Raw genomic sequence first — 16,744 nt, forward strand, 5'->3', positions numbered from 1 at the left:
CTCTCAGTCAGTTATGAAGCTGGGAATAAAACTCCAGACTCCTGACTGACTTTTGTTTCTCATTGTGAGTCATTGCACTCCTGAAAGCAGAGGTACCAGGCCCTCAGAATCTAGGCCTCTTTTCCTCACTTGAAAAGTAACCGCCGGTGTAAATCCTGTCCCTGTTAAGGAAATCTTGCTGTGTGACACTTGCACACACATGATGCTGAGTCCCCGAAGGGCAGTTTAGAGAGCACTGTGCCGTTCAATGAATGAGCTCAGGTAGCAAAAGGATATCAGTAAGCCAGCTTCTCGTGGGCCCAGTCTTATGAAGAACTAAAAGTATCGAAAGTTTCTATGACTTCAGAAATTCAGGTGATTTCTTTAACGTTTACAGTGATTCAGCACCTTGTCACTTTATTTTCTCCTGAATAGTTTCAGATTGCCCGTATTGATGGATTGAATGCTCTAACAGCCTCTGCCCCCACCCCCAAGAAGCTTGTACCTGCCTTACACTAACTATGACGTGTGTAATGATACAAAATAGGCAATAGCATCGCCCCAAACCTTCTTGCACATCTCTTTCTCCTTCTATGATTTTTTTGGGGGAAGCTACTTGATAAGACTTGAATACCAAAAAATGGCTGGGACCTTTGGCCATTCTTCTGCACCTGGCTGGCTGTAAACTACCAAGATAGGTCCCTATTTGGCTAGGGAGTAGCCCTTCCCGGTATGTGCTTGTCTGTTCATCCCTAACAGCAGGGATAAAATTCACTTCCAGTCTTTGCTGTCCCCCGCCCCCCAGATTGGCACATGAGGGGCTGGCGGCTCACGTCACAAAGGGACTTTGTGCACCGGTGTCTGTCTTTCTTTTTTCTTTTTTTTTCTGTGAATTATTCTTCTGGTATGACTTCACTTTTCTGTTAGCGAGCACCTTTCCCTATAAATCTGACCGAACAGGTGTTGCTGTGCCGCTAACTGAGTTTCCAGCTGTCCTCCTCCGACGCAGACCCGGCAAAATCTGTTGTTTCGTTCTCTCAGGCAGACGAAAGAACCCTCGAGCCCGAGATGGAGGTCTTCCTTGCAGGATATGGCAGCTTTGTTGCCAGAAGATGGTCGGGAAAGCCTGGCCAGCTAACAAAGACGGGCCTTCAGCGGCTGGGTGTAGTTCCAGTCCTGCATCCCCTTTGGCAGGAGCACAGAGGCTGCTGCAGCGTGGCCAGCCAGCGAAATTAGGAAATAAGGACCTCTTTTATTTACTCAGGCTGCTGAACCATGGGCATTCCTGTCTGCCTGGAGAAAAGTCAGGCGGCTCCACTTTCCACTGAAAGTCTCAGGAGTGTTGGAGACTTTCATCTCGGAGTGTTCACACACTTGTTTTAATGTGCTTTATGGAAATGGTGAAACTCAGCAAGTACAGTTTGCAGGAGAAAAACATCTGCACTAACTACGCACACACATTTGCATCTTTAAATAGACTTTCATGCCACGGAGCTGGGTTCCAGCAAAGGGTTTTTTTTTTTTTTTTAATTGGTTTGTTTATTTATTTATTTTTGTTTTTGTTTTTGTTTTTTTTTTTCTGGCTGTAAGAGCTATAGTTCTCTGAGAGTCAGCTAGTGTGAAGTGGCTGTTTCCAAAAATTAAAAAGTTAACATGGGTATCTTAAGTACTTCACGTGGAAATGCAGAACGCGTTGCCATAAGACAGAGAGACTTTCCTGTAAGTCGCACTTAGTGAGTGCCCAGAGAGGGGAGGGTTTTCAGATTGGTTCAGGAATCCTCTGTAGTTTCTTCCATATGAGAAAAAGAACTTGAATTTGTTGAAATTTCTATTGGCCGCTTAAACGGAGCTTGTGTTTTGACTGCTAAAAAGCTTGAGTTACTGAGGACGGATAGTTTTCAATGACTTCTGTAGACCTCAGAGAATGTTGGCAACACCAGCACCACCACAAAAGTCTTGGGAGAGCCTGATACCCTTAGAGCTGGGACCAACCCCACTGGGAATTTTGTCAGTGAGCTCCTTGTGTGTTCCTGGGAGAATAGGTCCATTTATAGTACTAGAAAATGAGTGGCTTTTTTTTTCTTTTTTCTTTTTACAATATAGATTTAAAAACAGAAATCAGCCTTTCATGACACCTTTATTTATTTTTCTAAAAATAACACTCCCTGCTCAAACTTTTCACTTCTGCTCAGTCTACTCCATTCCCCAGCCTGAGCCTTATGAATTCCCTAGATTTCCGTGAATTTTGGTTACAAAGACACACCATCCAGTTACCAAGACACATCATTGGTGATTATCACTCTTTTCCCCCATCCAACCCCTCAAGACCAAGTAACAGGGGCAGGAGAGAGAAAATAAAAGGTTTTCAGCCCCCTTGAATCCTGGTTTGAGTAAAAACTTGATCCCAACCTCAGCTCACTTGACATGTAGTTGAAATTTACAAGCGTAAGTGAACAGTTATGTAATAGGTATAGTCAGGCATGGTGCACAGACAAGAGCCTGATTTAAGCACGGTGTCAGGGATTGCACACTATTTATAATGGTCTGTTGCTCTATAATTCTTTGTACATTTTTATAATAACATATCATGCCTGCACACAAGCTGCAATTTAGTAATACTCTTGCTAAATTTTGAGGCTCAGTAGCTATTTTCTAACTGTCTAGATGCATAACAAATTCTGATTCACTGTTTTCCTCAACTGTACAAATGAGATGTTGTGCTTGAAAATATTTTTAAGTGAGTGAGCAGGATAAAAGCCTAAACAATAAATGTGCAATGTGGTGGATTTATATCTAGAATGCTGAGCAAATTTAAATACAGTATCGTTTTTTTTTGTTGTTTTTTTTTTTCAATTAGAGGACATATAAAACTTTGGTTTGTTTTAGGGATACCAGTGTTAGGTGACTTACCATTTTTAAAGGGAACGCTAGAATAAGCAAGTTTTTTTTTTTAATTTTTAAGTTTTTAAAATTGTTTTTCAATATGGTGGGTGGTGAGTTGAGTGAATATTCATAAATTCTTAATAATTTCCCTTTAAATTTAAATCACACCCACAATTATCAGACCCTCTCTTCTGCTCGAAACATGTTGGGTTATAGACTCATAAATGAGGCTGCTAAATCATGCGGTTTTCAACTTGTATTACGAAGCTTTGTTGCAGTGGGCAGGGATCCAGGAATAGTGTTTAGTTGTTTTCTCAGAGTTATATGGTTGCCATCTGGCATTGATAGGGAGATGGTGTTGTCATCAGTTTCTAGATGCAGGAAAGGAATGATCCTCATCTGTTTCCTGTGGATAAGCAAGAGGTTGATAATCTAGTAAAATCTTGTTACCTTAAAGAAAGCAGACATGGAATTTGTTTACATAATGCTCGCCAGTTTCTACTTTTATGTTGATAATATAGCTTGCTAGTGAACTTCAGCTTTGAAGAATTTAAAAACGTATTTGATCACATTCTAATTGAATATTATTAGACTCTCCTAATAATATTCTAATACAATCACTGCTCTGCTCCATGGTCTTTGCTTGTCAGCATTACTGAAAAACCTTGCTCTCTTGGAGAGTGAAAGCTTTTACAATTTCTTCTGATCTTGAATGATAGATTGTTTTGAAAAGCAAAAAGGAAGTTTCACAGCCTGTGTGAGGATATCTTATTTTCCGCGTGAATGTTAAGAAAGCAAAAGAAGTAAGCATGCGCACTTGTTAAGAGCAGAGTTAGAGCCCCACCTAACAGAAGGTACAGTCCTGGATAACTTGTTAACGTTATATCTGGCTTTCAGTCTTGTTTGTCTTCTCTTTGTTACCCATAAATCTCTCAGCATTTACCATAATCATTTATCACTTTTCCTGTTTCCAGTTTTTCACAAGTTGCTTTGTCTCTGATCACCTCAAAGTGCAAGTCCTGTTTGGCTAAGGAAGTTCATGCTGCTGAAACTTCTGCAAAAGGAAGAAATGGTGGGCCACCTCTTGAACTTTCCAAACAAAATACACTATTACAATCTGGCCCTTGTGAAACTCATTTTTTCTTGATCCTGACTGATCCTAGCTACATGTAATATCTAGCAGTACCCTTCTAACATTTAATAATCCATTTTAGGGCCTGTGGTATTCGAATCTTTCAGTTATTGAAGAAATCCTGGTTCTCTTTTATTACACAAGACATAATTATTATTGTGTTTTCTGTCTTCTTTCATGTGCTTACTTTTTAATATTTTTTTGCAGAAAGCAATAAGGTCTGTATCAATATGAACCCCATAAAAGATTTTAGTCTTCAGAATTTCCTTTTTATATAAAAACAAGCAAAATGCAGAGGGAATTTTTTATTAAATATTAGATGTCTGGGTTGACTGCATTAATTTAAAATCATTCCTATAATATTTTCTCTTCATTTGGTTCTTCAGATCTTCCATAATATGCAAATCATTTCAGAATGAATACAAAAGAAACATTAAATATATTAAAATCTGCATTTTAATAAAATTGTCAATGCATAATATATAACTTGCTTCTAAGGAAGAATGATAAAAAATAATAAAAGGGTAATTTAGACATAGCACTATTTAATATCTTTTTGTATTTTAAACCCAGTAAAAAAGTAAATGTAGAATAAAAGCTTTGAGCTCAGAACTGAAAGTATTCCACTCAAATATTCTCCTCCATTTTTTTTTCTGGATGGTTCTAGATGGTCCAACTGTGTGTACTTGTGGAAATGACACCATAAATTGATTCTTGGATTCTGAACATGTAAAACAAAATGTCCCATCGCTTTTCATTGCAGATGGAGTGGATGTTGAAGATGACCCCACCTGCTCTTGGCCAGCGTCCTCACCTTCCAGCAAGGACCAGACTTCCCCTAGCCATGGAGAAGGCTGCGATTTCGGAGAGGAGGAAGGTGGCCCCGGACTCCCGTACCCCTGCCAATTCTGTGACAAGTCATTTAGCCGCCTCAGCTACCTAAAGCACCATGAGCAGAGTCACAGCGACAAACTGCCTTTCAAATGCACCTACTGCAGTAGGCTGTTCAAACACAAGCGGAGCCGGGATCGCCACATCAAACTCCACACGGGGGACAAGAAGTACCACTGCAGCGAATGCGACGCCGCATTCTCCCGAAGTGATCACTTGAAGATCCACTTAAAGACTCACACTTCCAACAAGCCATATAAATGTGCCATCTGTCGCCGCGGGTTCCTGTCTTCTAGTTCCTTACACGGACACATGCAGGTTCACGAGAGGAACAAGGACGGTTCCCAGTCCGGTTCCAGGATGGAGGACTGGAAGATGAAGGACACTCAGAAGTGCAGTCAGTGTGAGGAAGGCTTCGATTTCCCGGAAGACCTCCAGAAGCACATTGCGGAGTGCCACCCGGAATGCTCCCCCAACGAGGACCGAGCGGCCCTGCAGTGTGTCTACTGCCACGAGCTGTTTGTAGAGGAGACCTCCCTCCTGAACCACATGGAGCAGTTGCACGGCGGGGAGAAGAAGAACTCGTGCAGCATTTGTTCGGAGAGTTTTCACACGGTCGAGGAACTGTACAGCCACATGGATAGTCACCAGCAACCAGAGTCCTGCAATCATAGCAACAGCCCTTCCCTGGTCACCGTGGGCTACACCTCCGTGTCCAGCACCACTCCAGATTCCAACCTCTCAGTGGACAGCTCGACGATGGTGGAAGCTGCCCCGCCAATCCCAAAGAGTAGAGGGAGGAAGCGGGCCGCCCAGCAAACCCCTGACATGACCGTTGCCTCAAGTAAACAAGCAAAAGTTACCTACAGCTGTATTTACTGCAACAAGCAGTTATTTTCGAGTCTAGCAGTTCTGCAGATTCACCTGAAAACTATGCACTTAGATAAGCCAGAGCAGGCCCATATTTGTCAGTATTGCTTGGAGGTATTGCCTTCACTATATAACCTAAATGAACATCTTAAGCAAGTGCACGAAACTCAGGACCCAGGTCTGATTGTTTCTGCCATGCCCGCCATAGTCTACCAGTGTAACTTCTGCTCTGAAGTTGTTAATGACCTCAACACTCTTCAGGAACACATCCGATGTTCTCACGGATTTGCTAACCCTGCAGCAAAGGATAGCAATGCATTCTTTTGTCCCCATTGCTACATGGGGTTTCTCACTGACTCTTCCCTCGAAGAGCATATAAGACAGGTCCATTGTGACCTCAGTGGCTCCCGATTTGGGTCTCCAGTGCTTGGGACTCCAAAAGAACCAGTAGTAGAAGTCTATTCTTGTTCGTATTGTACGAATTCTCCAATATTCAACAGCGTTCTTAAACTGAACAAACATATCAAAGAAAATCATAAAAACATTCCCTTGGCCCTGAATTATATTCACAATGGGAAGAAATCCAGGGCCTTGAGCCCCCTATCTCCTGTGGCTATAGAGCAGACCTCCCTTAAAATGATGCAGGCAGTGGGAGGTGCACCTGCCCGTCCGGCTGGAGAATACATCTGTAATCAATGCGGTGCTAAGTACACATCTCTGGACAGCTTTCAGACTCACCTAAAAACTCATCTCGACACTGTGCTTCCAAAACTGACCTGTCCTCAGTGCAACAAGGAATTCCCCAACCAAGAATCCTTGCTGAAGCACGTTACCATTCATTTCATGATCACCTCCACATATTACATCTGTGAGAGCTGTGATAAGCAGTTCACATCGGTAGACGACCTTCAGAAACACCTGCTGGACATGCACACCTTTGTCTTCTTCCGCTGCACCCTCTGCCAAGAAGTTTTTGACTCAAAAGTCTCCATTCAACTTCACTTGGCGGTGAAGCACAGTAACGAAAAGAAAGTCTACAGGTGCACCTCTTGCAACTGGGACTTCCGCAACGAGACTGACCTGCAGCTGCATGTGAAACACAACCACCTGGAAAACCAAGGGAAGGTGCACAAGTGCATTTTCTGCGGCGAGTCCTTTGGTACCGAGGTGGAGCTCCAGTGCCACATCACCACCCACAGTAAGAAGTACAACTGCAAGTTCTGCAGCAAAGCCTTCCACGCCATCATTCTGCTGGAGAAACACTTGCGGGAAAAGCATTGTGTGTTTGAAACCAAGACTCCCAACTGCGGGACAAACGGGGCTTCCGAGCAAGTGCAGAAGGAGGAGGTGGAGCTGCAGACATTGCTGACCAACAGCCAGGAGTCCCACAACAGTCACGACGGCAGCGAAGAAGATGTGGACACCTCGGAGCCCATGTACGGCTGTGACATTTGCGGGGCAGCCTACACAATGGAAACCCTGCTGCAGAACCACCAGCTCCGAGACCACAACATCAGGCCCGGAGAGAGCGCCATCGTGAAGAAGAAAGCCGAGCTCATTAAAGGGAATTACAAGTGTAACGTGTGCTCTCGAACCTTCTTCTCGGAAAACGGTCTCCGGGAGCATATGCAGACGCATCTAGGCCCTGTCAAACACTACATGTGCCCTATCTGTGGAGAGCGGTTTCCCTCCCTCTTAACTCTTACCGAACACAAGGTCACGCACAGTAAGAGTCTCGACACGGGAAACTGCCGGATTTGCAAGATGCCGCTCCAGAGTGAAGAGGAGTTTTTAGAGCATTGCCAAATGCACCCTGACTTGAGGAACTCCCTGACGGGGTTCCGCTGTGTGGTCTGCATGCAGACAGTGACCTCCACCTTAGAACTCAAAATTCACGGGACATTCCACATGCAGAAGACAGGGAACGGGTCCGCAGTTCAGACCACAGGGCGTGGCCAGCACGTCCAGAAACTGTACAAGTGCGCATCTTGCCTCAAAGAGTTCCGTTCCAAACAAGATCTGGTGAAACTTGACATCAACGGCCTGCCCTACGGTCTGTGCGCGGGCTGCGTGAATCTCAGTAAGAGCGGGAGCCCAGGCATCAACCTCCCTCCCGGCACGAACAGACCGGGCATGGGCCAGAACGAGAGTCTGAGTGCCATGGAGGGGAAAGGCAAGGCCGGGGGACTGAAGACTCGCTGCTCGAGCTGCAACGTTAAGTTTGAGTCTGAAAGTGAACTCCAGAACCACATCCAAACAGTCCACCGGGAGCTCGTGCCAGATAGCAACAGCACCCAGTTGAAAACTCCGCAAGTCTCGCCAATGCCCAGAATCAGTCCCTCCCAGTCGGATGAGGTAACTGGCCTTTTTAATGTTTGCTATTTAACCTCCTCCAGAAGCTGTCCCCACTATATGTTTATACTTTCCTCAGCTTTCTTTATTGTCATGTGCCGAGAGATGCTTAGATTGAAATGCAGTGGTCCCCCCTCCCCCCGCCCACCCGTAGCCATTAGCTAGCAATTACTTGCTTGTTGATAAGCAGCATTTTGGCTTGAATGGTGCAAAATAGGACTAATTCCAGTCTCCCTAGGATATTGTCTTCTCTATGACTGAAGAGACCAGCGCTCATGCCAACACCACTGAGATCTGGAATCTCAGCATAGCTTCACCGCGAGTTGAAATCCCCAGCTATGACTTGTGTGTATGGTAGAGAGATAATGACATAAAAGTAAGATACTATGAGCCAGCATGCTGGCTTAGAGTAAATTAAAAAGTATATATATTTGTGGATAACAAATTAGTTAGGGGTGGCTTTTCAATACTGTGTTGTCAACACTCACTGGTTTTTTGTTTTTTGTTTTTGTCTTCTGGGTAACAAGGAAAAAAAAATTTTCTCACAACATTATTTTTAAAACCCACCTACATTTCTGAAGCACCATGTGGCCAACCATTCTTTTTAAAGGCACAACCCCTGCATCTTCACTCCTCAATCTGGGTTTGAATTTCAAAATTAATGTGTTCTTTTTTTCTTAGTTTCAGAGTAATTTCATGTTTTCTTGGCTGCATTGAATACAGGAAACAAATTCACGTATAATGAACTGGTTTTAGAAGTCATCATCCCTTGAAGCTGAGTGGAGGATGGCTCGTTTTAGTACAGTTTCTGTATGCGTTATCACCTGGTTTCTAATAGCTCTTTCCCCTTCCCTACCTGTCTCTATCTGGAGATCCATCCAAATGAAAACCCCAGGGAGATCCATCTTCCTTCAGTGTGAGGTCACTGCATTTTCCTTATCTTTGCTCTGCACTCACCCCCTCCTGGAGTCCCCCCGCATCTCCCTGCAGATAGCCATCGGTCCTCTGCTAGGGGGGAGCTGAGGAGCGTAATGCAGAGCCAGTCCTCCTGAAATGTGGCATCTGTGTGACAGGCGCAGCCCCAAACTTTGAAGCTGCTTTTCCTTCTCTCCTCAAGTCATTCTGCACCTTTTTCTCATTTAAATAAATGAAATCCTTTCAAACCGATGAGGACAGCTGGGAGAACATAGTTTTGATTGTGGTTCATGGCTCATGTGTTGGATCAAATAGTTTCCTTTGAAACAAATATTGGTAGTTATAATCATATGAAATGAATTATTTTTTTTTCCCAAATGTTATTTCAAAAATGTTTAAACCTAGAGAAAAGTTACAGAAATAATAGAGTGAACATGCTGTGTGTGTGTTTGTGTATCCACATCACAGATTTACCAGATATGAATGTTTTGTCACATTTCTCTCTCTCCTTACAATATTTTCTTTAATAGGAGACACACGAAAAGAAAGTAAGTTGCAGGTATCATGACATCTCCTAAGATTAAAGACATTTTCCTATCTAACCACAATATCATTAGCCAAGGCAATTAGCTAAATAAGCTAAAGAAATTAAATAAATCCATACTGTCATCTATAAGAAGTTCATATTCAAATTTCCCCAGTTATCCCCCAAATGTTTTTGTTTTTAAAATGCTTTTGAACAAGAACTCTTAAAAAAAACATTTATGTAGAAAAATCAGTTCATTTTTAAATTTTTTTTGCTATGCTTAACATGTAAAGGAATTTTTATATTTATATTTAATTTTTTATTAATTTTAGAGAGGCAGGTAGAGAAAGAGAAGAAACATTGACTTGCTGTTCCACATATTTATGCATTCTTTGGTTGATTCTTGTTATGTGCCCTGACTGGGGATGGTACCCAAAACCTTGGCATATCAGGACAATGCTTAACCAACTGAGCTACCATGCCAGGGTGACTCATATTTAATTTAAATCATGTATAAAATTGATTTAATATGTATCTATTTGTGTGTGTATATGTGTGTATGAGAGAGAGAGAGAAGGTGTGAAGTGTGATGAAACATGTGTATTTAAGATGAAACATAGCCCTGGACAGTTGGCTCAGTGGTAGAGCATCCACTGGGCCTGTGGATGTCCTGGGTTTGATTTTCAGTCAGAGCACAAAAAAGAAGCACCCATCTGCTTCTGCACCCCTCCCCTTCTTGCTTCTCTTTCTCTCTCTCTACCCTTCCTGCAGCCAAGGCTCGCTTGGAGCAAGTTTTCCCGGGGCGCTGAGGATGGCTCCATGGCCTCCTCCTCAGGCTCCAAGAAGAGTTCATTGAGCAATGCCCCAGATGGGTAGAACATCATGCGCTAGTGGGCTTTTTGGGTGGATTCTGGTCGGGGTGTATGCAGGAGCCTGTCTCTACTTCCCCTTCCCTCACTGAATAAAAAAAAAAAAAAAAAAGAAAAGATCTTGTTTCTAGTCAATTGTTTATTGAAAGGCACATGCGTGTTGCTTCTCTTCTGCTACTTATGACTTATGTTTTCTGATATTTCCAAATCCTATATTTTAATAGCATTTGAGCTGAAATATATTTAAAATGGAGGAAGCATTATGTATATAGTCTTTAACACATTAATTTGGTTAGAGGGTAATGTATCTTTAAGAGATGTGTTGAGTTACTTCTAATTATACCTAAAATCTTGATGATAACTATATCCTTCTCTTATATAGAACAATATGTAAAATATTTTTAGAGTACTTTTTCATTTTAATTCTTACAATACTGTTTTTAAAGTACCTAGCTACTGAGGGTTAAAATTGACTGTTCATACAGAAAAGTACCCCCTTATTCAGCCTAATTAATAAGAGCTTATAGCAGTCCCCTTAATCAGCCCCAAATATTAGGCTTCAGCTATACATATTTCCTTTGTGCATTAAAACATCAGTAATTTGTTCAACATTTTCATCATTGTTACCATTTTTTATTGTTTGTCATAAACTTTTATGTGCCAATTTTCTTTCTGATACTCTTTACAGTTCAAATGTATAATAGAACACATTATTTGGACTTAACACAGAATGTTATGTAAACAGATGTAAAGTTTTATAAAAGGAAGCCTAAAATAATGTCAGCAAGAAAAAACATACTTAGTAATAAATACTACTTTATTCACGTTCTTTGTTAGTTCGAAGTTAAACTTCTGTGACCTCTCATTATGAGGATCATGTAAACTTTTCACCAGTGTAGGTAAAAGACAAATTATTATGTTAAGTCTATGTCAAAAGACAGGTATGCTGTGTGGGAATAAATTTTATCACAAGAAAAAGTATGATGAAAATGTCTACTGACTTAGATGTCCTGGATAGAAATGGAAGGACTTACCAATGTAGGTGATATCTTCATCTCTTCCTCCTGAGGATTGAGAGACTTCAGAAGAGAAAAGAAGACCACAGGATATAATGAAACCTGAATACATAGATGTTGTCAAGAACAAGATTAGATTTTTCTGGACTATGATTTAGTTTCACATGAGGGTATTGGTAAACACTGGAATGCATCTTTCAAAGACTGAAAAGTATGTCATTTGGTCGAGACTAGATTACCTATTTAAAAAGGATTTAGATACAATCTAGGGAAAGGTAAGTACCAGGGGTCCCCAAACTTTTTACACAAGGTGCCAGTTCACTGTCCCTCAGACCGTTGGAGGGCCGGACTATAAAAAACTATAAACAAATCCCTATGCACACTACACATATCTTATTTTAAAGTAAAAAAACAAAATGGGAACAAATACAATATTTAAAATAAAGAACAAGTAAATTTAAATCAACAAACTGACCAGTATTTCAATGGGAACTATGGGCCTGCTTTTGGTTAATGAGATGGTCAATGTCTGGTTCCATATTTGTCACTGCTAGCCGTAACAAGTGATATGACGCACTTCTGGAGCCGTGACATGTGCGTCCCGCAGCACCGGAAGTAGTACTGTATGTGAGCGACGCTGCCACATACAGTGCTCCTCTCACTGACCACCAATGAAAGAGGTGCCCCTTCCAGAAGTGCGGTGGGGGCCGGATAAATGGCCTCAGGGGCCACATGCAGCCCGCAGGCCGTAGTTTGGGGACCTTTGGTAAGTACTATATAAACTCATAGAATCCAAGACATGGATGAAAGACAAGGCATGTGACATTTAAGGATCATAGTAGGTAATTATAAATTTGGAATTGAAGAAAGGATCTGAATCTGAACCTCCTTTTTTTGCACAATGTTTTCTGAATTCATGAAAAATGTTTTCTTTGTAACCAGATCCTATGATTATTAATCTAAATTTGCTATGGAGAGTTATTTATTTCGATAAAATTTGGGAGGTGAACCTATTCATTTCCCTTTGCACCTCAAATGTTGAGTGTCTAATAAATTTGTACATAACCTCCTAATGATAATGTGAGGTAGAAAGAACATTGGCTGTCTAGCTTTTCCACACACAAAGCACCTCACAGAGTTTCTGACATTTACTATGTGTTGAATAAATGTTAGATCTTTTTCTGGAGTTCATTGATACTGGCCTGACTGTCTGGTCAGGTGCTACCCCATCTGGACCTCAAAATGTTGTCTTGTGATGATATTGGAAGCATGTGCCCCCTTTTGCTTCCATTTCTCCAGAACTCTTTCTGGCCAGGTTTCTCCGAGAAAACCTTTACTCGCGGTTTGTTCCTTTTCTCCCTCTCTCCCCCCTCCCTCCCTCCCTCCCTCCCTCCCTCCCTCCTTCCTTCCTTCCTTCCTTCCTTCCTTCCTTCCTTCCTTCCTTCCTTCCTTCCTTCCCTCCTTCCCTCCCTCCCTCCCTCCTTTCTTCCTTCCTTCCTTCCTTCCTTCCTTCCTTCCTTCCTTCCTTCCTTCCTTCCTTCCTTCCTTTCTCTTTCTCTCTCTTTCTTTCTCTCTCTGTCTTTCTTTCTTTCCTTTTTTTTTAAAATAAAAACAATCTTACAGCATTTATTGTCATCTGGTAATAGCAAGGATAATCAAATAAACAGGAAGAAATATCTAAGAGCCGTACTCCCAACAAAGGACACATGAAAGGCAAACTGCATTGCTATTCCAGTTTCTCTCTTCATTAGTCATTTCCAGTTGGAGACACTTTGGGGCAGAGTAATATCTCTTTTTAGCATGATCCAACCTAGTTATTTTCTTGACTTTGTTTTAGAATGAATCTCTTCTGTATCATCTAATACAAGGTTCATACACTCATCAAAACCAATGACAGAGCCCTCTATCCTCGTAGTCACTTGCTCATAAAGCCACGCCTGAATCCAAGATCTATTTTGCAAGTATGTGAAGATGAGGTTCTTTGTACCAATGGTTAAAGAAAAAACAGACACATAGCATACACTCTGTCCCCTGAAACTGAATTTGTTTTCAGCATTCGAGGTCTGGAGCCTACTCCCCGAAGACTCCAACTAGGCACTCAAAGGGGGTTCCCTAAATACTGAGGAATCTCCTCTTACTCTCTTGTTCTCATGGAGTTTCCTTTGGCGCCATCTTACTCCTCCCCAAGACTGATACTTCCTGTTGGCGCTCAGTACTTAATTAAGGTTGCCCCCCCTCCTGCATTCCCCTGGTACGGTCTGCTCACATTTCAGTTCACAACATCCTGAACAGTCCATTGAAGTTGCTCTCGCAAAGGTTACCGATGATCTCCAGGCTGCTTGATGCACGCACAGTGCCACAGAATCAGACCTGGCAGGGACAGTGGAGATCATCTGATGAAGCTGCCTGTTTTTCCAGACAACCAAACAGGCCCAGATAAATTAAGATCTGTTTACACAGCTAGAAAGTGGTAGACAAGAAGCTCTAAGGATTTGGGTCTCGGACTCCAGGTTCCAACTTTTCATGATTCCAGTGGCCACGTCCTCTAGCTGAAATCTCACCTCCATTCTTTTGATGAAATCCCATTATTGCTGTCATACACTCTCTTGTCACTCCCTCCCTTCACCCACTGCAAAGGCCTTCTGCTTCCATCACTGTCTCAACTGACTTCTTTAAGGTTTCTACCGACCTAGTTGACGATGCAATATAGTTTTTTACTTTTGTTTGTTTTTTTGTTTTGTTTGTTTTTAAGACAAGTTACTTTAGTTTACTTGCTGCATTGTTTATCAACATTGGCTATTCTCTCCTTATTGAACCTCTCTCTGCCCTGTTGGTTCCCTTCCTTTTTGAATGTTCCATAGCCTTCTCCTTCCTTTGCCTCCTGTAAGTTATGTCCCAGTGCTCTGACTGTCCTCTCCCAGTGGCCTCATCCACTCCCATGGCTTCAACTACACTTTTTACTGATGATTCTCCAAATGGCGTCTCCAAAAGACAGGAGGGGATTTGGGGAGCTGATGGAAGTATTTGGTATCTTGATTGTTCATTATGGTTACTTATTATATATATTTATCAATTCTCACCAGATGTAAAATAAGTGAATTTTTAAATGTGAATTAAACTCAATGAAGCTGATTTAAAAAATAAAAACGGTATCTCCGGCTCAGATCTCTCTTCATTGATCTTCAGACTCACACCTGGCTGCATGCTGGGTGTACTCTCTCACATGTTCCCATGAACTTCAAACTCGGTGGATCCAAAGCTGATTTTATCCTTTCTCTAAATCTGATTTTTTTTTTCTTATACCTGTGGATCGATTGACCTTCTGAGTAGCTTTTGTTTCTCCATGTTCAGTGGTCACCAAGCCATCTCTGCATACCTCGTATCTAGTTCTTTAACCAATCTCCTCTTCTCCATCCCTGACCGCATTTGAAGTTCACTCTCTGATCGTCTTTCACTAAATGACTAAAGCAACCTTCTCATTTTTTCCTAGTTCTTTGCTTTGGTCTTATCATTTTCAGCCCCATCTCCACACAGCGGCCAGAACAATCTATCTAAAACACAAATCTGAAGAGCAGGTTCCTCCCTATTGGAAATACTGTAAGTGCTCTGGACCTCTGTCGCTATAGGATGACCTGATCCTTTCTATTGTGCAATGTGAGAATCTTCAGGTTCTGGCCCCTGATAAGTCTCCCCCTCCTTTCCTTACCTCTTACTTTATTCGGTCATCAGAATTACTTTAATTAAACCGTGCAGGACAGACTGCCTCTGCGTCTTGCTGAGCCTGTCCTCTCCCTTCTACATGAATAATCTCTCCCCGATGCCCCCTGCCTTCCAAGAGGCTATCCAACATTCCCTTCCTTCAGTGATCAACTACACTACAAGGGTTCCTGGGACCCTGAATTCCCACCACAAACATCTCCCTTTCCCTCGAATGCCATATATGATGACAATCTGTCATAAATAATATATAAAGACTTTTTCAGGCCATGGCCAGTTAGCTTAGTTGGTTAGAGCATCATTCCAAAATGCCAGGGTTGAGGGTTTAATCCCCAGTCAGGGCAACATAACAGAAGGAACCAATGAATGCACAATTAAGTGGAACAACAAATGAATGATCCCCCCCCCCCCCGTTTCTCTTTAAAATCAATCATTAAAAAACAAACAAAAAAAACCCCTCTTTCATTGCTTTATAATTATATCTTTATAATTCTCTTTCCTTATCATACATTCCTTGGGTCAAGAATTTCCTTTCATTCTTGAGTGCCTATGTAATTAATGCCAGGCCCGCAGTAGCAGATGTGGCTGTGGACGGCGCTGTAAGCTGGCCTGGCTGGTGGCTCTCCCGGAGCCTCTGCCTGTGTATGGCAGAAGGGCAGGACAGCTGGCCACCGGCTGTTTTCATCCAGGAACCACCTGACACAGTGACTGGAACCTAGAAGACGTTGAATAAATGTGTGTTTTTCTTCTGAGGATTACCTACAGGATCGCTATTCATATTTTTACCCCATTGGACTCAAATGTTTCACACCATTAAGGTTCTGACATAGATGTGGCGAGCATGTACCAGTCTGTTACACTGTTTCACTTCACATCAAGGCCTGCTTTCCCAAAGAAGTTGCCATTGCTCCTACCAGTGCTGCCAGTGACCTCCTGGTTCCACAGTCCAAAGAAAGCCTTTCCGTCTTCATGATTTGCAACGCTCAGCAGAGTGGACAGTTCTTTCCCCGACATGCACCCCTCTGACTTGACCACCCTTCCTACTTTCCCTCCTGCTTCTTCTGCCCAGAGATAGTTTTCTCCCGGACCTGTTCTGAAAGTGCAGGAATTCTTTGAAGCTCATCTCCAGCCCTCTTTACCTGCTCTGTCCACTCTCTCAATAGGCATCTCATCTAGTCACATGGCTGTAACTAACACTGTGCTAAGAACTCCCAAATTTCTATGTCTAGCCCAGCCCTCCTCTTTGTTTCAGATTACTTCGTCTCCTGTTTACACATTGACATTTTCACTTGTATCTCTTTTAGGTTTAGGAAGATGTATACAAATTCATCTTTTGATTTTCTCTTCTGAAACCTGTATTTTTTCCAGACTTCCATCATTTTAGTAAAGGGAACCACCTCGTACCCAGTTGTTCAAGCAAAAACACCTGGGAACCTTTCCTGCTGTCCTCCCTCTCCTTCCTTCCCCGCGTCTAATCTATGAGTAAGTGCTGTTGGTTCCGCCCTCCAGCAGGGTTCCCAGTCACTTCTTTCTGTCTCCAAAGCCATCGTAGTGGTCTAGGCTGCAGTGCTTTCTTGCCTGGAGACTGCAGCAG

At 42.3% G+C, this 16,744-nt stretch overlaps 1 protein-coding gene and 1 pseudogene across 6 annotated transcripts in view; one reads left to right on the top strand and one right to left on the bottom strand.

The window, feature by feature from the left end:
- ZNF521 (zinc finger protein 521) overlaps positions 1–16,744 on the top strand; it is a 317,050-nt gene that overhangs the window by 134,324 nt on the left and 165,982 nt on the right. For all 6 annotated transcript variants that reach the window (XM_066352804.1, XM_066352798.1, XM_066352802.1 and 3 more), the window contains one exon: positions 4,758–8,110. In XM_066352804.1, coding sequence (XP_066208901.1) covers positions 5,198–8,110 — 2,913 coding nt within the window. In that variant the 5' untranslated portion in view covers positions 4,758–5,197. The remainder of the gene's footprint in view (positions 1–4,757; positions 8,111–16,744) is intronic.
- Positions 13,185–16,322, bottom strand: LOC136383444 (small nuclear ribonucleoprotein E-like; annotated as a pseudogene).

The sequence above is a fragment of the Saccopteryx leptura genome, chromosome 11 (genome assembly GCF_036850995.1).
Source record: "Saccopteryx leptura isolate mSacLep1 chromosome 11, mSacLep1_pri_phased_curated, whole genome shotgun sequence".
In the NCBI taxonomy this organism is placed as follows: domain Eukaryota; kingdom Metazoa; phylum Chordata; class Mammalia; order Chiroptera; family Emballonuridae; genus Saccopteryx; species Saccopteryx leptura.